The sequence below is a fragment of the Echeneis naucrates genome, chromosome 4 (assembly GCF_900963305.1).
Source record: "Echeneis naucrates chromosome 4, fEcheNa1.1, whole genome shotgun sequence".
NCBI classification, from domain to species: domain Eukaryota; kingdom Metazoa; phylum Chordata; class Actinopteri; order Carangiformes; family Echeneidae; genus Echeneis; species Echeneis naucrates.
Window position 1 is genome coordinate 20714319 of NC_042514.1, and position 25061 is coordinate 20739379.

The following is a 25061-nucleotide window of genomic DNA, read 5'->3' on the forward strand; positions in this document are numbered from 1 at the left end:
AATAAATGAAGTGTGAAAATATCCCAGGTCAAAAACACATTGTTCTGGAACACAAAGTTTTTCCTGGTTTGATGCTGATGGTTGGACATACATTGTTTTCTGTTAAGTCCTGTGTGTGTTTATATAATGACATAATATACTATCTAGGGCTGAGACATCACAGACCTTGGTTGGACCTGGTGGAATCAGACAGACACATCTCCCCACACTTCAAGTCTCAGACACACACGCACACACACACACACAGCGGACAGATTCCTGTTGTTCCTCCATGGTGCAAAAGATGGCGCCAGTTTCTTCTTCTTTCCTCCCATGAGTCATCTGACAACTCTTCTCAATTATCTTCAACCATTTAAAGGGCTCAGATCCACGTATTGGGAACCACTGTACCGAAATCTATGATGTTATCACTGTTTTAACATAGAACCTAGACCTGGTTTTAATATAAGACCTTGAACAAACTGTATGGATCTTCAAACCTTTCGACCATAAAGACTGTTAATGTCTATCTCTAGACTCTATGGAGCTTCAAACCATTAGGCGGTATGAACCTTTAAACCTTTAGGCAGCATGGGCCTTTAAATCTTTAGGTGGTATGGACCTTTAAACCTTTAGACTGTATGAACCTTCAAACCTTTGGGCTTTATGGACCTTTAAACCTTTAGGCAGTATGGACCTTTAAATCTTTAGGTGGTATGGGCCTTTAAACCATTGGGCTGTATGGACCTTTCAACCATTAGGGCCGTATGGACCTTTAAATCTTTAGGTGGTATGGGCCTTTAAACCATTGGGCTGTATGGACCTTTAAGTCTTTAGACCATACCGACCTTTGAGTCTTTGGGCTGTATGGACTTTTAAATCTTTAGGCCATATGGACCTAGTCTTTATGGACTGTTAAACCTTTAGGTGGTATGGACCATTAATTTTTTGTATGTCTGGGCTCTTCAAAGTAATGATTTTTCCTGTATATGCGTTTTCTAATGATGATGTGCATCATCTTTTCCTTTTTTATTGCACACAGCCTCATCATAGTGTCCTTCCTTCCTTCCTTTTAAGTGAAACGTCTCTGCAGAGGCAGAAAACACACTTGTGTGTGTGTGTGTGACGTGTGTGTACTGAAGCAGTTACGCGCCACCCCGCTTCAGTTATGAGTCATACAGAACAGCAGCCTGCCGCTCCTGCCGCTCCTTCCGCTTCTTCCGCTCCTGCCGCTCCTGCCGCTCCGTTCAGCTGTGTGACGGGAACGAGGCGCCGCCTGTAAACAGCCCGAAGAAACAGACGAGAAGCGGTAGCTCATCCTGTGACGCCTGCTGGTTGGTTTTATTCAGGGGCGGGGGGGTTCAGACATCCTCTTCGCTCCATCTCACGGGAAGTTTGCGTAAACGTGCGTAAAGAAGCTGCGCGCGGCACCGCGGACAGGAGACGTTTCGCCACCGCCGTGTCTCTGCGAACGACGCTGCGCTGCAGACTCGACGGACACACGGAGGGGGCCAAGTGTTTCTGCGGCAGAGGACAAACGCATTCATAATCAATATTAATATTAAGCATATCATTGTTAACTGTCATTTGTGAGCGCCGACACCGAGCAACTCTCTATCAGGTGCAGAGGAGGAGCAGCAGATTCGCCCAGCAAAGGTAACACAAAGGCAGACACACAATAAAAAGCACACACACAGAAGGAGAAACATCTGAATCCAGGACCGTCGAACACACCTGAGCTGTGGTCAGGATCACCTGCAGCGTCCATGCTGTCATTTGGTTGTTAATCTCCTGCATCACCTCTGTCAGCTTCTACATTAACGGTGATGCTTTTAATTCACATTTGTGTGTGTGTGTTTGTGTGTGTTGATGATGATTAAAGTAGGGGTGGGGGGGTGCTCATGATTCCTCCTCAGGCCGAAAGGATAGTACTGTGATAGACGGATGTGTCCTCCTGTCCAATCATGTCCTGGTTCAAAAATCAGCTGTCTCGTCACTGTAACTGTCCATATGTTTGATCATGTGACCTCAGTCAGGAGCAGGTCATGGTGTTATCTGGTGTCTACCTGCTTTCTGGACACAGGTGAATGCCAGTGTTAGCAAGACAACATGCTCACGGATAGAGGAACCGTTTCATCAGAGAGGAGCCCACACATCTCAGTCAGTTTATCACTGTGACATCATCGTCAGGTTCTGTTGCTAGGCGACATCTAGTGGTCTATGAGATGAGGATAGGCGTGACGGAAATTGATGGTGACGACAAAGTCCAAGTCAGGAAGAACATGCTGCAGGAGAGCTGTGTTAGAATCCTGTGTTGTTTCTTTTGTCCATGACCATTAGTTGTTGTGCCCATGACAATAATCACAGTCAGTGCAGCTAGACTGTCCCATTTCAGTCTCCCCCACAGTTGGATACTTCCTGGACGGTTCAATATCAGTGTTGAGTTTCAGCTAAACCCTTCTGTCGACACCATGAATCAAACTAAAAAGCTTATTCTTTTTTCCCAACGTCCCTGGAGTGCTGAATGTTGTCTTTTTGAGCCTTGTGTTTGGTCTCCACCAGCTGCTCTGACTGAGAGCAACCACACTGGAAGTTGCAGCAAAACAGACAGTAAGAGCTCAAAGAGATTGAAAAGTTCTACAAAGACAAAGTCTCCATGTGGGACTGTCAGTGTGTAGTTTTGTGCGTTCACTGTCACAAGATTTTAGTCAACAAGCTGTTGCATGAGAATTTTGACAGTTTTCTATTGTGAATGTGTTAAAAATCATCGTGTAGTTAAAATTATCTCTGTCAGAGCTCAGCCTCTACTGTCTCGTCAACAATAGACAACATGACAAGTGTTGAATGGGACTTTTTTCCTCCAGGCTGCAGGAACCAACTGAACTGGAGCAGCTGAAAATACAGTCGGTTCTATTCAAGGAAAAGGTCTTGAATGAATCAGAGGAGGCAGCAGATCAGGAGTGAGAGCTGAGTGTCCATATTGACTGATTTATAACTTCATGTCTATGTCCTGTATCCTCCCCCGACGGCTGAGTCGATGGAGACTCAGCCGTCCACTGAGGATGGAACCCGGCAGGATCCTCACCTCTGACTCATCCAACCCTGATGCAGACCTCCACCTGTTTCTATTTCACTTAGTTTGATTCAACAGGTCAAATGTTTGTTTGCTCTGCATCTTTATTTAAGTGGCCGTGGGTTTGGTTTGTTGTGCTGAATCATATTTGGCTGCAGTTCCTCGTCACCCTAGCTGAAAACATTTGAAATGTCAGAACAATTTCTGCAGATTTTTCAGCGACAAGTTTCCAAAAAGTTTGATCATGGTGTGAATTTGGAAAGTCTGACTGTTCTATGGTTTCTTAAACCTCATATACAACTTGGCTCTTTTCTCTGAGGTTAGAAACTGTTTCTAGCCTCAGAGATTGATGCTTCCTTCAAGATGAACCATAGTTACTGTACGGAGGGATAGTCGCTGACTGTGTCCTTTCTCCTTAAAGATGGCGAAAGCAGATCAGCGTTTCGGCCAGCGGGATGGCTCGGACCAAAACTTTGACTACATGTTCAAGCTGCTGATCATTGGGAACAGCAGCGTGGGGAAAACCTCCTTCCTGTTCCGCTATGCTGACGATTCTTTCAGTAACTCCTTCGTCAGCACTGTGGGCATCGACTTCAAGGTGAAGACGGTGTATCGCAACGACAAGAGGATCAAGCTGCAGATCTGGGTGAGGGCAGATGGACCAGGACCTGGTCCAGGTCCAAGGCAGCTGATCACTCACAACACCTGAAGAAATGATCCCACAATGAACAGCTTGTCAGCTAAATGTCAGTAGAAACCAATAGAAACAATGTTAGCCAGATATGAACAGGTCCTACGATGGTCATGTGTCAGGAAGCTACAGCTGCAATCACACAAACTAATGGTTATGGTCATTCATTTAACACGTGCTGTTAAACTGCACAGAAATTTGCCATAATATTACAAATTATAACATTATTTCCAGTTATACTGGAGCATATCATATGGTAGTATAATATACTTCATTATTATATTATGATCAATGACCACTGTAACCAAACAAATGAAAATATTGTTATTGTTGACTATATTAATATCACTGTTAATGTGATAACAGAATTCAGTGAAACATTATGTTTTGCCGCTGGAGGAGAAGAAATGACAGAGACTTCTGGGTCTCATCAGTTAGTGATGTTGTTGCTACGGCAACAGCTCTTCACACTCAGTCAGTCTCTTGCTGACACTCACTCACACATACACACACACACACACACACAGCTGTCTGCAGTTGCAATTAAAGAGACCTCTTGGGGCAAAAAGGTTGAGAGCTGGCAGGGGAGAGAATAGCCTGGAGGGGGGAGGTGGTGGTGTGGTGTGCGTGCATGTGTATGTGTGAGTGTGTGCATACTTTAATGGGTGTGGGGCAGAGCCATAAGTAGAGCTAATCAGAGGCAATTGATTCAAACTGAAAGTGATGAGTGAAAATAGACGCAACGCACATACACAGACAATAACACAAATAAGAGCTGAATGAAACAGGCTCAATGTCCGTTATACAACACTAGTGTTGTAACACTGTTAGCTTAGTGCAGCATCTGAATTTAACAACATGGATTAGGGGGCGTGGCTGCTGTGTGATCAGCAAACTGTACTTAATATAGCGAATGTCAGTTGCATTTTTACTCATCAGATATAATAGACGAAATTATAGACCCAAATCCTGGTGAAACACGCAATCACACACACACACACACAAACACAAACCTGTTCTTAACTTAAAGTAACACACAGTGGTGTGATGAAGTTGTGAGTTCACATTGACATATCACCTTTCACCTGGTGAAAATTACACTCACTGAAAATCTGCATATCATCAGTGTATTAACATGCTAAGGCTTAGCTGCTAACTTGCCTCCTCATTCCTCTTGCTTTCTCGTTTCCCTACTCTGGGAGACAACAACCAATTGTTCATTTATTTCACAAGGATTTTACGTGGAACATTTGTGTGTGTGTGTGTGAACCCTGAATCCTCTCAGTTCACCTGAAAGCTGAGAAAAAAACATTTGATCCCCGCAGTGAAATACGTCACTGCAGGTCTGCAAAAGTATGTGAACAGCGAGCTATCTGTGATTGACTCATCTGTCTCTGGACTCAAGGACTGATGCTGGTGACCATCAGATGATGGCCAGATGAACCCAAATCAGACGATCTTGTCTACGGAGGATTTTCACAAAATGCACAGCTTCTGTTACCCAGCAACCTTTACAAGACCTAGCTTTTTTCAGTAAAACTTGATGTTTTAACAGTTTAACCAGATTTAAGGCTCTTAAGCACTGACTTCACTCTCCAGATCCAGAGTCCAGGTCCATGTCTAGAGAAAGTCATTGGTCATGGTCACACTCTCCAGAGAATAAGCCCTCATGTTTTAGACTGTTTCATATTTTCATTATATGGGTGTGAGCTTGTGACAGTCTGGACAGGAAAAGTCCAGCTTGCAAATTTGACCGGACCAATTCCTCAACAAGCTGTTTGTTTTGGTGTTCAGGACACAGCGGGTCAGGAGCGATACCGCACCATCACCACGGCCTACTACCGTGGCGCCATGGGCTTCATCCTCATGTATGACATCACCAATGAGGAGTCCTTTAATGCTGTGCAGGACTGGTAGGTGATTGAGTGGTACATTGTTTTTTACATTACAGAAACTGGATGTTCGAACACACAAGTGATTTGTGTTGTTACCTGTGTGTGTGTGTCTGTCTGCAGGGCCACTCAGATTAAGACATACTCGTGGGATAACGCCCAGGTGATCATGGTGGGAAACAAGTGCGACATGGATGAGGAGAGAGTTGTTCCTCCAGAGAAAGGAAAACACCTTGCCGACCAGTTAGGTGAGTCTTTGGAGGTAGCACGGGAAATATATTGCATGTTAAATACCTGACACCCGACCATGTGCCCTGAGAGGCATCCTCTCAGGTGTGAGCCTCCTCTGGGAGTTGTGTTTTTAGTTTGTTCTTGTTTTCTGTGCTACTATACTCTATTGCAGGGAACAGTCACAGATTGATCCAGCTGATTCTGAATATGAGGAGACATTTTTCAAAATGAAAAACACAAAGAGAGATGAAACAGAAAAGATTTAATTTGGCATAAAGGCTTAAAGTTGGCCACAAAGTGATTATTTTTTATTGAATTTTTCAGCTCTTGTGTGTAGTTGCTGCTTTAGAGCTGAAAAAGCCTGATCAGTATCAGGAGAACAAACCTGATATTCAACTTTCAAGTGAGAAAAACAACGTTAAACGTGTATTAACCTGTTCAGCTCCAGGACAGAGTGAAATAACTTCAGGGTATGTGTACTGAGGGCAACATAAACACGATAAGTGTGCTGTCTGATGATAAAGGGCTTTCATTATGAGCCTGCAGGACTGGATTTAGCTCTCATACCAGACTTAAATAAAAGAACACCCCAGGCCGCTCAGAGTTTGCTCTGACGCTAACTTTCACACAGGCCAACTGGTTTTATTTTGAAAGGAGAAGGAAGGTCACATATTCGCAGTGTTTGCTCGGTGAAAAAATTTAAAATTGATCACATTCACACATGTGGACCAATGAAGCTGAAAATGTCCCATGTATTTAAATATTTGTAAGGGGAAAAAGACCAGTGATGACACAAAATGTCAGATGTTCAGATGGATGAAACCACACCAAGACCAAAGTCCAGAGTCTGAGATGTGAACATTGGGTTCCAAAGCTTTCTGGTTGATATCCTCTTTAAACAAAATTAAACTATAGCCTAATAATTATGAAAATACCTCCGTTATTAAGGAAAGAATAATTTAGATATATAAAGGCTTAAAAAAGCACATCATACCAGCAATATGACACAGAACTGACACTTTTCCTCACAGAGTCTGTCAGACAAGTTCAGGTCTAACTTTCAGGATGCGGTGTAATACAGTGCGGCGTAGGAACATGGCAGTTCCACAGTTGAGAATCATGTGGTACCAAAGGAAATTGCTGCTCTAATGTGAGATATAATGTGAAACATATTTTAAATGGAACAAGAGTTGAGTAGACGATGATTGTTTCTTTGTTTATACGAACTGAATGATTGAACTGACTCAATTTCCTTTCCTTCCACATTTGACCTTGCTTGTTTAACCTTCCTGTTAACACCCTCAGGTTTTGAGTACTATGAGGCAAGTGCCAAGGAGAACATCAACGTGAGGCAGGTGTTCGAGCGCCTGGTGGACATCATCTGTGTCAAGATGTCGGAGCGCGTTGATGTGGAAGCACCAGCAGCTCCCGGTACTAAGACCACCAGACTGACGGACAAGCCTGCCCAGTTACCTCAGAAGTGCTGCTGATGGCCACCACCCTTACACCTCCCCAATCCCACTGTCACCTTATTTGCAAACTGGCCTGCCTCTCACAAGCCCTCAAAAAAAAAAAAGAAAAAAAAAAAAGAAACACAAAACAAACAAACAAACAAACAAACAAAACAAGAAAGAAAAGCCAGATTAAGCATCATAATGTTCCTGAATACACTCTCTGCTTCGGTCCATGTTTGTGAGCAGTTGGTCATCACTTTACCCTCTGAGGCCTCTAACACTCATACAGCTGGTTTGACCTCCCCACCCCCAACCCAGTAAGGTCCCTCCAGAGACAGACAAGTCATGGCAGCAGCTCCACACTCCCACAATCTCATTTGGCGTGTTTGAAAGTTTATACAGCCATCACATTTGTGATAGGAGACACTAACCTGCCAGTCCCGATGAAGTGAAAGACTGTCCTCGCTCACACTGCTAGTCGCTATTATGCTAAACTCTGAAAAGCTGTCAGTCAAAGTGGTTATCAATAGTTGTTTCCCTTGATCAAACATGACAAACGGATTCAGCGTTGCCATATGTATGATAATTTTGCCATGTGTACTAGTGTACTAGTTCCAAAAATCCTATTATTTACAATAAGTTGACCCCTTCATTGCATGGCTAAGTTAATTAACTGACACAATCAGAAAAGGAACCCTGCACATACAGACCACTCTCGTTTTTAGGCATCCCCTCACGTGCCTCTTAACAACCAATCAATGCACAATTTAGCACGTGTTGAGAGTGTCTTAAAATATTTAAACATTGACACCTGATGGCTCAACAGAAGCCATGTTGAAGACAGGGCTTTCAGGGCTGTTCAGTGCAGGCTCATCCTGCACTCCACACAGGAAGAGTCACTCTTCTGCAGAAGGTGCTTTTTTCAACCATTGTTAGATTATTTGAAGGTAAAACTGCGTCATTGGCGGTAATGTACATGCTTTATGATAATGACTTATTGAAGCAGATGGTCTTGTGCCATGTCAGAATGCAAAATGGGTTTGTATGATAATTTTCCTCAAAATATGATAATTTTGGCCGGTACATTACTTCAACATTTCCCACCTGGCAACACAGCGTGGGTTTGACATCAGAGTATGAACTCAAGAACAGAGGAAACACACAGCTGCAACATTATGCATCGACACACAACTGAACTAACACAGAAAAAAGACAAAAAATGTGTTAAAGTGTAAAGAGGATTGTTCTGGTGAGACTTAAAAAGGGGGGCTCATAAAGACATCTCTCCCAACTGGCCAATTACTGGCACCAGTAATTGTGGTTTATGTGACCTTTCAGACGCACTGTACATTTTGCGGTTGAACACGCCAAATCCAGATTGTGTTGGAGACGTTTACTGTCAGGAGGAGCAGAAAGTCGGGTCCACAGAAAAGCACAGCACTGCCTCTCCTCAAAGTGTAGCACAATGACAAACACCACAACACAACACCACAGCTGCTCATCCTCACCAGTTTATAGGCTGACGCTGTTCACCAAGTTGACTGTCGAAACATCAGCTAGGCTGCTTCTCGGCTCGTCATAGTTAGGTCCTCTCTGAGACAATACGCCAATAGCACAGTAACTGTTACTGGCCTTATTTAGTGCTGTTTATGGTTTGAAAGATGCTTTAGGGCTACGCCACCAATGCACAACTCCCAGGAAGGGCTTCAGCTTATCACAGAGGGACTGAACAGGAAGGAGGTCCGCAGGTGCAAAAACTATCTGACCCTACAACATTAGGGCGATAGGAGAGTTCACCAGGGCTCCTGTTTACTGTGAGAGCCGATATCAGGTACATCCAGGAGACAAATCAACAGACTGGAACAATTATGACAGCACTTGTGTTGCACTTTGATTGAAAAACATTCACATGAGGGAAACACCAGTGGAGTTGCCCCCTGATGGTCATTGGCTTTGCTTTTCAGAACCCAGGTTCCGGTTGCACAGGACTTCAGAGTTAACATTCTGAAATCTTAACATTAAAATTTGTTTAGTTTTTTTTTTCTCTTGTGCAGCCATTAAAAAAACCTTCCATATAGGATTTTCTGGTGTTTCCCAGGAGTAAATAACCAACTTCTTAAAGCTTAGACTACGACCAAAAGATCAATCAGGTCAGGTCCAAAACCCACATCAGACCCTGTCGACTGTTAGAGACCTGAGCCCAGACTGTCGCTGCAGCCCTGCATCATGGTGGTTTACAGCTTTTGCACTGGCCGCTACACTGAGAGTGTTTTATACTCACACATGCACATGTGAGCAGAGCACATGGTTCTCTCTTCCCCTTTAGCAGGTGTAGTCACGTAGCCACCATGTTTGCAGTGTTTTTTACATGAATGTCAGCGTGTGTGTGTGTGTGTGTGTGTGTGTGTGTGTGTTGTGTGCGTGTTTGGACATGTGTGTGTGATCTAAAAACCAACACAATCTATTGTTGCATATCGTCAGGATATTTATTGTGTGTTCATTTGTAAGGGTTTTTGTGTTTGTGTACAATATCTTTGACGGAAGTGTGATATTTTGATAATGTTGTGTCAGCTGAGATACAGTATGTGTGTATATGACAGAAAAAGGAAAGATGTGGAGAAAAAAATGTGCATTTATCATGAAATATTATGGAGATATTAAAAATAACATGCAGCTAAATTGTTCTATTGCTATCACAGCGCACGTTTGTGTGTGTGACTCCCCACCGTGTCCTAATATTGATAAAAACATACAGTAATATTGACATTGTCTTCATATGATTATTTTTTAAGTGAATTTGTAAATGATAGAATTAGAAATTATACTGGTGTTGAGTATGAATTTATTTTTATGCTGTGTATACCATGGAAAAATTATATAGAGACTTTATGTAAACTTGTTGTCTTACAGTTTACTCCTGAACAGGGGAGAAGCACAAAGTGATTGTACAAAATATTGTGAATGTTTGTACATTATAGATGCAATTTAGAATAATAAAAATCACAGTCTTTAAACATAACAGTTTTATGTCCCTGTAACTTTTTATTTTTCCTCTCTTTTGACTGTCACTCATCATGACTGTGACACAGTGTGTCTCGGGAACATGTTCAAAGAACGGAGGGAAATAAGTAAATTGGTGGTCTAAATGAACTGACAACAAATAACTGTTGTATCCCCTCATTATGTTTAACGCGCTGAAGCCAATCCCAGCTCACACTGGGCGAGGGCGTGGTCACCCGGAACAGGTCGCCTGTCCATCACGGGGACACTCTCACACAAAGTGAATTCTCTAAATGACTGAGATTGTTGGTGATTAAAACAGTATTTCAATAAGGGCGACAAGGACTGAAAATAATAATGTTGCAATTATATTGGCTGATATTGTGAAGGAATCACAATATCGTGAGCAATTTTCGCAAAAAATAAAGTAAATAAAACAACGATGCAGCTTTTAATGGGTCTTCCATCAATCAAATATATATTTTATTTATGCTAAAAATGCGCAGTAATGTTCTCACTCATTTCACTTTTAATCATAAAATAGTTGCTCCTGTGATTTTTCATATCTCCTCCACCTGGATATTGCGGTTATCCATTTATCAGTTATTTTTCAATTTATTGTTAAGCCCCAACTTCAAAGTTGGACTTTTACGATTATTTTTATGCTTTAGTTTCGTTTTTTTTCATTGATTATAATATCCATATAGATATAAAACCCATAAGTAATTGATTGTTTTGCTCAAATAAATGTTAAATTAACCTCAGAACTTCCTCCCTCTGCTCCTCAGACAAACCTGCGGTGAACCGTTTTGACCAATCAGGCACCACATCTGTCTGTGCTGTATTATCTCTCAGCCAATCAGAGGCTTTGTTTTGGCTAGCCTTTCACGGTCTCATGCTAGCTGTAGCTCCAGGTCTGACAGTCCGAACTTCCACCGAGGCTCAGACTCAGAGGTGAGTGTTCGGCCCAAACTCCACCGCCGGAGCTGCTGCTGCTCCGTGTGTACGTCCGGAGGTTCGCAGAGCCGCAGTGGGCTTTGGCGTAGCCGCTGAGCCGACACCCGCGATGTGTCTGTCTGACCGGCGGGATTACTGGACGCTAATATGCTGCTAATTCACGACCGTAAACGCGGCGGGTCCCCACCGACTGTCTGCAACGTGACGGATTGGAAAGGATGTGTTCGTGAACATCTGTCGGGAGTTTTAGAGGCCATCCGGTTAGCTCTGTAGCTTCCTGCCGAATGTTAGCGGAGCTTCCGTTATCTGACCCAGAGCGCATTAACGGCCCGTTCACTTCACCTCGGGAACGAAACTGCGCTTAATTACCGTCAGATTTTCATCCCGTTCCTCTTACCGGAGAAACAGCAGACTGCAAACTGAATGCCGCTGCTTTCATTAGCAGTAGATGGCAGCCCTGAATTCAGGGGCACATGTGATGTAGTAATTTCGGTTTTCATTCATTTCATTAAGTTAATGAATGTTTCCTGGCTGACTTCACTGTGAATGATGTTCTGCTGCAGACAGTACAGAGGTATAGTGGTTAGCGCTGTTTCCCCACAACAAGAAGGTCACAGGTTCCGTTCCTTGCGTGGGTTTCTTCCCACCATCCAAAGACATCAAGTTTGGGTTAACTTATGACTCTAAATCGTCCGTAGGTGTGAGTGTGAGTGGTTGTTGGTCTCTGCCTGTCTCTGTGTGTTGGCCCTGTGATGGACTGGGGAACCTGCTCTCACCCAGTGCGAGCTGTTTCCACGACCCGGAAATATAAGCAGTAGACAATGAATGTTCTGCTGCAGCAGTCTGCATTATTCACATCAGTGGAGACCTTTAAGTCTCGTTGCGTCCACTGTACATTAATTTGTGTGTCTGTTCTGTCTTTCCAAAGAACTCTGTAAAAATGCCTCAGACCAACAAGTCTGTGAGTGGCAGCTATGCACCAGGACAGGCATCTGCTCCAGACCAGGGAGAGCTGCAATCTGCATCAGTTGATGTTAAGGTTCAAGTGGCTGCTGGTAGTGAAGGCGTCGGATTGGAAGACAAAGGAGACACAGAGGTCATCAAATCGCCCAGTGACCCAAAGAAATACAGGTGGGAGACAAGAGCACCAGCTAAAATGCTCACAACACACTGAAATACTATGGATGGTCTGGAATAAGGAGTGTCTTATCCATGAGTATTTCACAAATCCTCAAGTTAGCAGCTCATGATTCTGAGAGATCTTTGGGTCTGCCCACATCCAGGGGACTTCTAAATCAGCAGGACTGGCTAATGAATGTTGGATTTGTTTTCTTGAATAACCTAACTTTTAAAGGCCAAAATGAATGAGGAGATGACCTGAAGGACCAGAACACCCCAGTGTTCTCAGCTCACACACTCACAATGTTTGATGCTTGTGTGTATTAATGACACAGATGGGCCACCTGTCGACCAATCACTGTGAACATAGGCATTCAGTTAATTCATTGAAGAGGATGAACCTCACCCACTCTGTTCAGCAGCTTGTGAGAAGATTTTTTGAATGAAACCTGTGTTGTTTTGTAACTGGAGCCTAAAGTTAAGATTTTAGTCTCCAACAGTGAAACACCAAGTTTTAGTTTCACTTGAAGTTGTGAAAATGATTTAGCAGTTGTTACGGCATGGCTGGTGTTATTTTCACTGAGGGTAATGAATCCGTGGGATGCAGCTGGTAGCAGAAAGTGCTGCACAGGTGGTTCATTTCATACTCAGTCATCATGATTGAGAGCAGAATATTCAAGTTGTTGTATGATGAGAACCACATGCTTATGTCCATGCTTACCAATCGGCAACAGGCTAGATGATGTGTCCCAACAGGACACCCCGAAACCTACATGGTCCAACATGGAGAAAACTAATATAACTAACCAAGAAAGCAACAACCAGAAAACTCTGGCCCCTGTGATGTTGTACCAGACTCTTTAAACCTTCCCTACCTGGTCTTGTTTAGGCATGATCAAGTAAAATGGGGGGGGGGGCTTCAGGGAGATGGGACAAGAACATGGTGGACTTCTTCTTGCACCAACATTGCCCATCCATCTCCTCTGCCACAGCAGCTGATTGGTTTATTTACTGCTGCTGGAGATGTAAAAGCAACATGAGTCAGTGATGACATCACAACCTGTAAGAGAGACTGTCAAAACTTCATAGGTGTCTAGTTGACATCACCTTGTCATCAGAGGTCTGAGGTGGGAGGGTCTGTTTAGTGGACTGATTGTTTAACGTCTACTTGAGGACAGAGCGGGACACTGATAATGCTCCTCTCTTCGCTGCAGGTACATCGAGCTGAGTAATGGCCTCCGTGCTCTCCTCATCTCTGACTTCAGCAGGGATGATGGGAAGGGAGATAGTGAGAGTGAGGACAAAGGGGCAATGAAGGATGGGGATGAGGAGGAAGAGGAAGAAGGTGAAGATGAGGGGGACTCTGGTGAGGGGTCGGATGAAGATGAAGAGGACAACGAAGAGGAAGAGCAGGACAGTGACTTTGATGAGATGGATGAGGACAATGCAGCGAAGAAGAAGAGAGGCAGCTCTGAGAAGCAGGTGACTGACTCCAAATGTGTATCAGCTCTCTTTTGAAAATAGTGAAAAATAGACAAATGAGTTCCATTCAGGGGAAGCTGAACTGACATTGAGCCATAAAATCAAATTGTGATGTCCTTTAATTCAAGACCCCGTAATTATCTCATTAACTATAAACAGCCTTAAATAAGCCTGTGGTGGTGCCTATGTTTTCAGGCAGCAGCTGCTCTCTGCATCAGTGTTGGAAGCTTTAGTGACCCGGACGACCTGCCCGGCCTCGCCCACTTTCTGGAACACAGTGAGTCTGACAGAAAAGATTCTGGTCTTGACTGGTCTGGGTATTAGGAGTCAGAACCAGAATAAGGTCATAAGATGTTCCACCACGTCAGAAACCAAATGTTCATGACTGCCCCAGCCAAAGTCAGTGTGGAATATGTATGTGGTCAAACATGAAGGTCTCACTTGTAGGCCGCTGACCAATCAGGGTGAAGTGGATTGATGGATTGATAATGAAGTGTCTCAAAACTGAACCTGAGAAATGTGGGGAGAATTGTTGAGGAAATTCTCGTGTTTATGTCTGTTGATGATTTTCTCTCCCTGGTGCTCAGTGGTCTTCATGGGCAGTGAGAAATACCCAGCAGAGAACGGTTTCGACGCCTTCTTGAAGAAACATGGCGGCAGCGACAACGCCTCCACGGACTGTGAGAGAACCATCTTTCAGTTTGACGTGCAGAGGAAGTATTTCAGAGAGGCGCTTGACAGGTGAGGCTGACTTCAGGTCCAATGAGTGAGGTGTTTCCTCTGATTCTTGTTTCTCTGGAGCTGCAGCAGGTCCAGTGTCTGACTGAAACTGAACTGCAAGCAGGGACTTCCGATTAGAATGGGGTTTTCAGACCAGTATCCAATTTGTGAGCTGATGGCAACTCTTTGGTGGGCCATCTGCCTGTGTGATGGGGGGTCAGCTGGTTCATTAAAGAACAGGATGTGTTGCCAGCCACTCTCCAACAGGAGTGGGCCGGTTGTTGTTGTTGTTGTTGTATGTAGACCAGCAGTCAGTGGACTAGACAGGCCATACCACAGAACTATGGTGGGGATGTTTTAAACATTAAAACATCAGCAAACAACTTCTCTCTCTCATAAAAAAAACATGGACTGGCCTTTACTGGCATGGAGACCCCTATGTTGCAATAGGATCCTTCTGGACCAGGAGCTGGCCTTCTTCTACTCCAAGTGTGTTAATGGATGCTACATGTCTGTTCTCATCAGTGACAGCTACAGTAGCAACATGTTAGCTAAGCTGCTGTTTCTGTCTGGCTAACTGTTAGCATTACTATGCAGTGCATCATAAGGATGCTAACATGGCCGGTTTGTGGTTAGACTGGTGTTGGTCTGAAGGACTGTTGGTTGACTTGTGCGATGCCTAGTGGCAGTGATCATTTATAATCTTCAAAGCTTTGTCTCCATGGTGATGTCTTCATCTCCTTACTCTAAAACTAAAGATGTCCAGGTCACTCAGTGAGGATCAGGGTCGATTTTTGAAATGTTTAGTGTCTTTTTTTTTTTTTTTTTTCTTTGTTGAATCAAGAGAGATAATTTCTGATTGATTATCTTTGAATGGAGTGAAGAATCATGTGACTTTTACAGGTGGGCTCAGTTCTTCATCTGTCCTCTGATGATCGAAGACGCAATTGACAGGGAGGTGGAGGCTGTGGACAGCGGTGGGTCCTCACTGAGACAAACCACAGCTACTATCCTGTTACTTGTGTTTCCTGCTCAAATCCATCAGAGCACTTCTCTCATTTCCTGTCTATGCAGAGTACCAGCTGGCAAGGCCGTCTGACTCACATCGTAAGGAGATGCTGTTTGGGAGTTTGGCTAAAGCTGGACATCCAATGAGTAAATTCTGCTGGGGTAAGACCAAAGCCCTACAAACACTTAAAGACTGAGCCCATTTATTTTAACCATCCGTGAAACCCTATGCACAAACACTTCACATTACTATGAAGCAATTTCCTGTTCGTTATCATGGAAGAGGAGGCAATAGTGTATGATTGTGGTCAAAGATAAACTGACTTAAATCAGCAAAAAAGTCGGCCTGATTTCCCGAAATCTTTTCTCTGTTGTACTTCAAGTCTCCACAATGTTTGAAAAAAGTTGCAGATGGTGTTTGATGGTTTATGAGTTGTTTTTAATGTTAATGTTTCAATCCCTTTCATTTCAAATTTCCATCACTGATGGTTGTTGCAGAGACAGCCTCAATTTTTTAGTTTTATTTTGAAATGATGTGGTATTTTAAATTTTGTTGTCCCCATCAGGTAATGCTCAGACGTTAAAACACGAGCCTGGAGAGAAACAGATCAACACATATCAGCGGCTCAGAGACTTCTGGAGGAGATATTACTCCGCTCATTACATGACGCTGGCGGTCCAGTCCAAAGGTATAGATTGGACCTGGAGGATTGGAGGATTTAACTGAAAGCACAGCTAACCTGAAGCATGTTGGCAACAGGAGATATAAGCTGGATGCTTTTGTTTTGTAGAAACACTGGACACTCTGGAGCAGTGGGTGAGAGAGATTTTCATCAAAGTTCCCAACAAGTGAGATGAGTCAACACAAATACAGACACACACAGCTGGTTAAAGTTAACCTGGTCGTGTGAATACATTAACTCAACACTAACAAAATGAGATGAAACCAGGTCTATAATTCATCTGAGTTGGACCATGTTTGTTGTTTCAGTGGTGAACCTCGACCTGACTTCTCTCACCTCCAGCAGCCATTCGACACGCCGGCATTCAACAAACTCTACAGAGGTCAGACACCCAACATTATGATTGTCATTAACACAGTGATGTCAGTGTCAGTTCATTATAATTTTAACCCATGGGTAAAAATAAATCAGAGTTATTAGGGATCTGAATTATGTTAAATTTAAGTGGTTTAATAATTTAAACAAAACGGAACTTTATGACATTCAAAAGAATTAATGATGTGGTAAAGTTTGAGTCACTGGAGGAGGATATTTACACATGTGTGTGCATGTCTCTCTCTCTCTCTCTCTCTCTCTCTCTCTCTCAGTGGTCCCTGTTAGGAAGGTTCATGCTCTGACCATCAGCTGGGCTGTACCTCCCCAGGGGAAACATTACAGGTATGAGCAGCGAACAGTGTGTCTTTGACATGTACTGTGTTATAGCAGTGGATGTGACATTGTGTTGTGACAGATGTTGACAGACAAGATATCTTTACTTATTTCTTATCTCTTATTTTTGGAAAAACATGCAGTCATTTCGTTCCTATGCACCAACACGGACGAATGTTTCACTGTGTGCGTCTGTCTCTCTCTCAGAATTAAGCCTCTTCACTACATATCCTGGCTGATTGGACATGAAGGAACCGGCAGCATCTTGTCTCTTCTTCGGAAGAAGTGAGTTATAAACGAATGGTGAAGAATAGCAGTACTAACAGTGCAGGGAACCTACAGTATGCGCGTGTGTGTGTGTGTGTGTGTGTGTGTGTGTGTGTAGGTGCTGGGCTCTGGCTCTGTTTGGAGGAAACAGTGAGACGGGCTTTGATCAAAACACAACCTACTCCATCTTCTCAATTTCCATTACCCTCACTGACCAGGGCTACCAGAACTTCTACCAGGTCAACATGTACTTTTTTCTCATATCAAATAGAACATTTGTGGTTCAGTTTAGAAGATGATCCTTGTGTTTGACACATGATCTCAGAAAAACACATGATTGTGTCTCTCTGCAGGTGGTGGACTATGTGTTCCAGTACCTGAAGATGCTCCAGACTCTGGGCCCCCAGCAGAGGTGAGGTCCCTCAGAAAAACTCGGGCTCTTCTTCTCGTGCATGAGGACCCTTAAGTCTTCCTGTTAAACTTGAGTTGGTTATTTTAAAACTTCATATTCAACAATTACATCAGTTTCAAAATAAAAGCTTTATATTTATACTTTGTTTCAGGATCTATGAAGAAATTCAAAAGATTGAAGCCAATGAGTTCCACTATCAGGAGCAGGTACACACACACACACACACACACACACACACACACGCACACAAACACGCACAATTTATACTGATGACATGCTGGTGATACACACAGACCAACAATGACAAGCAATCACAGTAATTAGCTTCATCTCAAAGTTTTCCATATACATAAAGAAAAAGACAAAATACAGTATAATCAGACAAAAAGTGGGAGCACAGATCACATCATGAAGCACGTGAAGAAATTGAACATGTGACCAATCGGAGTTGTGACTTGTGATGGTGTGTCCTGGTCTCTGACAGACAGATCCCATAGAGTTTGTGGAGAACATCTGTGAGAACATGCAGCTTTTTCCTAAAGAGGACTTCCTGACTGGGGACCAGCTCATGTTCGAGTACGACCCACAGGTAACGAAGATCCACATCACCAGACCCAGATCTGAGTGCGTCTATAAAGGAGGTAATCCACTGTGGGTTTATGTGAGGAGTCATACCACCCATACCACAAGGAGAAGTTGTTGGTCTTTTCCTCTTCAACATTTGAGACGTTGAGGCTCAGGAGGGCAGGTCATGGAGGTTTGATCCCCAGCTCTGATGGCAGATGAGGACAAAGTTCAGTCTGAGCTGTAGAAAGCTCCGGATATGTCATTGTGAATTCCATTGTGAAGCCCTTTGAATTATCAGTTCTCCTGATTAATCAGGAGAATCTCTTTTTCTTCTTTCTTCTTTTCTTTAAGGTCTTTTAACAAAACTAAACCATAAAAATAAACGTATTCACAGGTCTTAAGTGATTAAAATTATTGTATTATTGTTGATATTCTTTTTTTTTTACATTTAAATATTGTTGTGTAGAGAATTCGAAACAAACTCAGTTTGAGAGCTGTCTGTCTGTGTGGGCGTGTGTGTGCAGGTGATCAGTGCAGCTCTGGCCCTGCTGACTCCTGACAGAGCCAACCTGCTGCTGCTGTCACCAGAAAATGAAGGTCACTGTCCCCTCAGAGAGAAATGGTTCGGTACCTGCTACAATATGGAGGGTACAACACACACACACACACACACACACACACACACACACTAATAAGGGTATAGTGGTGTAAACTGATTGTGTCTCTATTGTGGTCAGATCTCCCTGAGCAGTGGACTCAGCGCTGGGCAGGAGAGTTCGACCTCCACCCTGAACTCCACCTTCCTGCTGAGAACAAGTTTATCGGTACAAACACAACAGAGGAACAATGTCTATGATGTAAGCAGGGTTTGGCCTTTGAGCTCTTCTCTCTCTGTCCTGTGTCCTGCTGCAGCGACTGACTTCGCCCTGAGGATGTCAGACTGTCCAGACTCTGAGTTTCCTGTCAGGATCATCAACAATGATCGTGGCTGCTTGTGGTACAAGAAGGACAACAAGTTCAAGATCCCCAAAGGTGGGTGGCTCGTCAAGTTGGCCGTGAGCCATTGGACTTGTCCAGGATAAGTTTAGTGAGACCCCTGCACTGCTCTGGATGGGAGATGCTGGCTGCTGGGAGCTTTGGGTCTGGTTTCTGGACCTTTTGGAGCTGATGGACCTCAAAACCTCTCCAGTTGTGTCTTAGTCGTTTTCAGACTCCTGCATACTTAGTCCTGGAGGATACCATGGTATTGTGGCATAGAAAGACCTGATCCAGATCTCTCCTTTCTGTTACAGCATCGTCATTCTTTTCTACTTCACGCTAGAAAATTTACTCATGTCTGAGAGTCAATCAGTCAACATCAATTGAGTCTATTAGCAGATTTTTGGGTTGTCTATTTGAGCCTATTTAAAAGATGTTCTTGTGACATGCTGTAATCCACATGGACTCTGGTCCAGCAGCCCCACCTGGTGGATAGTCCACATTGCAAAGAAACCAGCCTCTCAGTGTCACTCAACAATAATTCATGTGATTCAGACAGCTTGTCTCTCCTGAGCACTCAGCTCATTAAGGGTGTTTCTATGCTTTCAGCTTACATTCGTTTCAACTTGATCTCCCCGGTGATTCAGAGGAGCCCAGAGAAGTAAGGCGGCACTGAGACCCCATTATTAATAATTACTGAATCATTATTGTTTTGTTGACTCAAATGGGAGTACATTTTTAGAATGTTTTATTTTTTCTGAACAAACAAGTAGTTTTTCAGACTCACCTGTGTATGTCTATCCTCAGTCTGGTTCTCTTCGACCTGTTCGTCAACATTCTGGCCCACAACCTGGCAGAGCCGGCATATGAAGCTGATGTGGCTCAGCTTGAGTACAAATTGGTGGCCGGAGAGCATGGACTGGTGATCCGGCTGAAGGGCTTCAACCACAAGCTGCCGGTGAGGAGGGTGGAAGGGGTTTGAAATCGTATGATTGGAATAAAATGTGCTGACTTCCCTCCTCTGTGGCATCTAAGCTGCTGTTGAGGCTGATCGTGGATCACTTGGCGGACTTCAGAGCGGATCTGGGCGTCTTCAGCATGTTCTCAGAGCAGCTGAAGAAAACCTACTTCAATATCCTCATCAAACCTGAGCGGCTTGGCAAGTACGTGTCACTCTGGTCTGCAGGCTGCCCTTGAGCAAGCCTCGGTGCCAGTTATTTGTCATCCTCACGCTCCAGTCTTAATGCTAAACTAAGATAACTGAAACTTTTGTCTCTGCAGGGATGTTCGTCTGTTAATCCTTGAGCACTGTCGCTGGTCCGTCATTCAGAAATATCAGGCTGTCATGAAGGGTCTAACCGTTGATGATCTCATGACCTTTGTCGCTGGGCTGAAGGGGGAGCTTTACTCCGAGGGCCTGGTGCAGGGAAACTTTACCAGCACTGTGAGATGCACTAAGATTTGGCATGTGGAAAGAAAAGGGTTTTATCTTTTACTTTGAAATGTTTAAGGTTCATTTTTGTTTCCCCTCACAGGAGTCCAGAGAGTTTCTGCAGTACTTCACTGAGTGAGTATCCTTGTCTCATCACTTGGGCCTGAAATTTCACACCAGAGCTGAACAGGCAGAAAAAAATCAGGTGGCATTTACTTTGACAGCTATTGCAATATGAGTAGGGGCATTTTGTTATTTTTAAGATGTTAATGTTGTTAGAAAGTATGAACACACTCCAGCTGCTGTAATTTTAATAATATTTTAGTTGGTGGTCCTTGTTCAGACCAGCTTTTCCTGTCTGCAGGAGGTTGAAGTTCCAGCCTCTGTCAGCAGAGGTCCCTGTCTTGTTCCGAGTGGTGGAGCTGCCTCAGAAAAACCACCTGTGTAAAGTCAAGTCTCTCAATAAGGGGGATGCCAACTCTGAGGTCACTGTCTACTACCAGGTAGGACGAGGACGGCGTCCTTTTCACCTTTGATGATCTTAGAGTGTTCGGGCTGTTATTGACACAGTAGGGATGATGATGATCACTGCAGTGGACTGTCCCCAAATTCAGAGGAGACAAACTAGGGTTATCATTATAATGTGTCTCCTCTTCCTCCTTTGTTACTGACCCTTCCTACACTAGACTTCTACTCTATTCTCCATGTCGCCCATTCTTCCTCTTCCTCTCTTTCTCTACTTCCTGTGCCCCCTCCTCCTCCTCCTACCGTCTGAATGTTTTGATCTGTGTTGCAGTCCGGGCTGAAGAACCTCAGAGAACATGCCCTGATGGAGCTGATGGTTGTGAGTGCTTATACCTTCATATGCAGGCTCAACAAAGTCCTGATCATTTTGTCAGCTATTGATCAATCACATGATTTAAATGCTGGTGATAAGATGGTGAGCAGGTCATATTTCCTGTTTGCGTCTCATCTCTTCAGATGCACATGGAGGAGCCATGCTTCGACTTCCTCCGGACGAAGGAGACTCTGGGGTGAGTCCTATTGATCTATTAAGTATTGATCAGTGATCTGTTAGAAGATGAATTGGCAATGAAACACGTCTCTCTCTGGCCCCCTGATCTCCAGCTACCAGGTGTACCCGACTTGCAGAAACACCTCTGGGGTGCTGGGGTTCTCTGTTACCGTGGAAACACAGGCCACCAAGTTCAGGTGAAAAGACGCCTGTTTTTTTTGTGCGCAGGTGCAGAGGGTGAGCTGTTAAACATGTCCACTTCTTCTCCTCCTCAGCACGGAGTTTGTGGAGGGAAAGATCGAGGAGTTCCTGGTCAGCTTCGGTGAGCGTTTGTCAGGTCTGAGCGAGGACGCCTTCAGGACCCAGGTGACAGCTCTCATTAAACTGAAGGAGTGCGAGGACGCTCACCTGGGAGAGGAGGTGGATCGCAACTGGTTTGAGGTTGTCACACAGCAGTACGTTTTCAACCGGCTCAACAAGGAGGTGAGGAGGGAAATTAATTTACTGTGACGTGTTTGAGATTTAACCTCCATTTAGAGAAAACCATAAAACCACATGACAAAATACTTAATGTGACGCTCCCTACGATCCTGGTCTGTTGCAGATCGAGGCTCTGAAGCTATTCACTCAGCAGCAGTTGGTGTCCTGGTTCCTGGAGCACAGAAACACCAACAGCAGGAAGCTCAGTGTCCATGTGAGTCATGTGACGTTGATCAATCCAGTTCTGATCATTGAGTTTTCAGAGATTCTACATCAGGGGTCACCAACTCCGGTCCTGGAGGGCCACTGTCCTGCACGTTTTAGATGTTTCCTGCTCCAACACTGCTTTAGAGTGTGGGAGTTAGAGAACCCTGATGTAGATTCTTACTTAAAACTCTGAGAGATGTTGTTGATAAATTATTACCAAAAAGTAATCAATAATGAAGCTTCCCTGTAAGGTCTGAACTGTGACTGTGTCTGGTCAGGTGGTTGGTTTTGGCGTGGAGGAGAACGACTTGCCCAACCACAGCGCCAGCTGCAGCTCGGACAGCCCCGACAATCCAACTTCCTCAGCCTATGGCGAAGTCAGCAAGCTGACCTTCCTGCCTGCTGCCTCGCCGTTACTGCAGGATGCGACACTCATCAACGACATCAGAGCATTCACCTCGTCGCTCCCCCTGCACCCGTACCACAAAATCCTCAGCTAAGTCACTCCAACTGCAGGCCGGCAGGAAACGCATCACAGTGTCCCCTTCATTTCCTGTCAGAGATGATTAAGTTACCCAGGCAACAGCTCGCATCATAACAATAATGACAGTGATGGTCAGAGCGGTCCCAGTTAGGGGGCTTGTCAGAGGGAGTTATATTTTCTTGAATGTGAGTCGCTACAACTTTGCTGCGTGCATTTCCAGGAGGAAAAAACTGTAGATCTAAGCCTCTTTTCAGTCAACCATAATCATGATCAGGTCCAAGGCTGCTGCTGTGTTAGTGAACGTCTCACCGGATCTGTGGTTCAGATTCAGATAAACCAGAGCAGATGGACGGACAAGTAGGTTTACCGAATAGATTCATTGATGGGTTATTTTATCAGAAAAGGTGAGTGGTCCGCTCCTCAGAGGCTGAACTGACAGATTTAATGTGACGATGAACATAACACAAACACAAATATCATCAGCTTATGAATTATTCAGATTTTAAAGCTGTTGGTAGGCAGGTTAGTTGTTGTAACTTTAAGTTGTTAAGGTAACAGTCTGTGTCCACCTGCTTTAGTTATTGTACTATAACTGTCTCACACCTTGAAGATAAAACCATGTCGCTGTATCACATTTTGAGTTTTTATGGGATTACATTGACACCATTTATCCAGATTTTATTCATTTTGGAGTTGGAGCACTAACCTGTCTTCTCAGACCACCTGACCATTGACATCACATCAACAGCATGGCTGTGCTGGTTGTTGGTGTGTGCTACTGTGAAGCAGATGACCTGATGTATATGAGTGAGTCTGACTGGGAGACTGTTTTAGCTGGGAATTGATGATGATTGTACATTTTTCCAAGGTGGAGTGAACGCAGCATGATGACTCAGGGCTCTGTTGTAAAGTGTGACAGAACCGTGGTTTTCATTCATCATCTGAGTTTACATGTTTACACTGTAATATTTTACCTGTATATTAACAGCTAAACAGAACATGGTGGCCAGTGACAGAATTGCAACATGTTTATTCCCACAATTCACTTCAGCATGGCGCATGTGGGGGTACAGGGTGTCATCAAAACAAGTCTACATTCTAATGAATTACAATGTCAGTCAAGGAAATCTCATCAAATGTTTAGGAAAGAGCTAATTTGTTTTTCATGTTTGAGTAATAAATAAATAAAAATGTAAAGGGGTTTGTAACACATTTCTGTTCTTCACATTTTAAAGATGCAGCTCTGTGGGTGAAGCCAGAGCAGAATGTCATGTGATGTCAAACTATAGGAGGGGCAGAAATGATGTCTTATGGGTCAAACACAAAATCCCCACAATGGAGACAAACAGCTGTTCACATGCAGTCCTATGGGCTGTTCTAGAGTCACTACACCATCTCACATTCTGTGATTTTTCCAGGAACAGACAGGCGTTCATTGTCTCTGTTATAGTCTGTTTATAATCTGGTATTATGAATACAGCTGTAGTCCTCTACTGACTTGTATGATAACCCTCAATGTCAGTATTTACTTCATCGTCAAGGAACCATGTTGATGTGTGATTTCCTGTTCCAACAAAATGGAACAGGACTTTGGACTCTACCTCCTGCAGCTAGACTAGCGTTTGCATCCACCATGTTTGCTTTGGCAGGAGGACGAGATAAAGAAAAAGTATTCACACCTGTAAATGAGATCAGGATGATGTGAGTTGCTGCTTGCCAAGAAACTGCTGTGTTCAGGCCTATGTTGAATAATTTAGACTCTCAAATGTTAACAAGTTGACGCAAAGCAGCTGTTCATGCCATTTATTGTTAGATTATCTGTTGGTTCAGTTTCAGGTTACCTTGCCGATAATGTATGAGCAGAAATCTGTCAACTCTTATGTCTGGGTTAAGAAACACTGCTGTATTAAAACATTGCCTAAATGTTTATTAACCCGACTGCTCCACTGCACAACGTTTCCTCATACTTTCACTTTGAAGCAAGAAAATAAGATTAAAAACGTAATTTTTGAAAGTGAAAATAAGCTCCACCAAACAGCCATGACAAGCTGTTCATGTGTTAATGCATCAGCAGTAATGAACAAATAAAATACACTGACAGAATCAATTCTGCTGCATAATAACTTTATTTTTGATAATTTTATCAAATTTTCTAGACTAATCTATGCTTTCTTCTAATAAATCAGATAAGAAACATGAAGTTTCCACTGTGCTGATCTTTC

General features: G+C 43.7%; 2 protein-coding genes across 2 annotated transcripts; both read left to right on the plus strand.

The window, feature by feature from the left end:
* Positions 1–1244: 1244 nt before the first annotated feature.
* On the plus strand, positions 1245–10328 carry rab3b (RAB3B, member RAS oncogene family). Its single transcript, XM_029500267.1, has 5 exons — positions 1245–1635; positions 3474–3698; positions 5538–5656; positions 5759–5883; positions 7172–10328. Exons 2-5 carry the CDS (start codon positions 3474–3476, stop codon positions 7354–7356), a joined length of 654 nt encoding a protein of 217 aa, XP_029356127.1. The 5' UTR covers positions 1245–1635; the 3' UTR covers positions 7357–10328.
* Positions 10329–11164: 836 nt separating this feature from the next.
* Positions 11165–25019, plus strand: nrd1b (nardilysin b (N-arginine dibasic convertase)). The gene is made up of 31 exons (XM_029500292.1): positions 11165–11274; positions 12206–12408; positions 13611–13878; positions 14074–14155; positions 14466–14619; positions 15502–15575; positions 15673–15768; positions 16173–16295; positions 16398–16455; positions 16598–16671; positions 16937–17006; positions 17205–17282; positions 17383–17503; positions 17618–17676; positions 17828–17882; positions 18161–18265; positions 18768–18891; positions 18981–19067; positions 19156–19275; positions 19831–19882; positions 20029–20179; positions 20257–20384; positions 20503–20665; positions 20757–20788; positions 21018–21156; positions 21450–21497; positions 21635–21687; positions 21782–21865; positions 21944–22151; positions 22273–22362; positions 22634–25019. Exons 2-31 carry the CDS (start codon positions 12218–12220, stop codon positions 22853–22855), a joined length of 3309 nt encoding a protein of 1102 aa, XP_029356152.1. The 5' UTR covers positions 11165–11274; positions 12206–12217; the 3' UTR covers positions 22856–25019.
* Positions 25020–25061: the final 42 nt, after the last annotated feature.

Coding starts and splice junctions, on each gene's coding strand:
- rab3b (XM_029500267.1), top strand. CDS start 3,474: ATGGCGAAAGCAGATCAGCGTTTCGGCCAGCGGGATGGCTCGGACCAA. Junction 3,699..5,537: donor GGATCAAGCTGCAGATCTGG/GTGAGGGCAGAT, acceptor TTTGGTGTTCAG/GACACAGCGGGTCAGGAGCG. Junction 5,657..5,758: donor TTTAATGCTGTGCAGGACTG/GTAGGTGATTGA, acceptor GTCTGTCTGCAG/GGCCACTCAGATTAAGACAT.
- nrd1b (XM_029500292.1), top strand. CDS start 12,218: ATGCCTCAGACCAACAAGTCTGTGAGTGGCAGCTATGCACCAGGACAG. Junction 17,883..18,160: donor AGTTCCACTATCAGGAGCAG/GTACACACACAC, acceptor GGTCTCTGACAG/ACAGATCCCATAGAGTTTGT. Junction 18,266..18,767: donor TGTTCGAGTACGACCCACAG/GTAACGAAGATC, acceptor GTGTGTGTGCAG/GTGATCAGTGCAGCTCTGGC.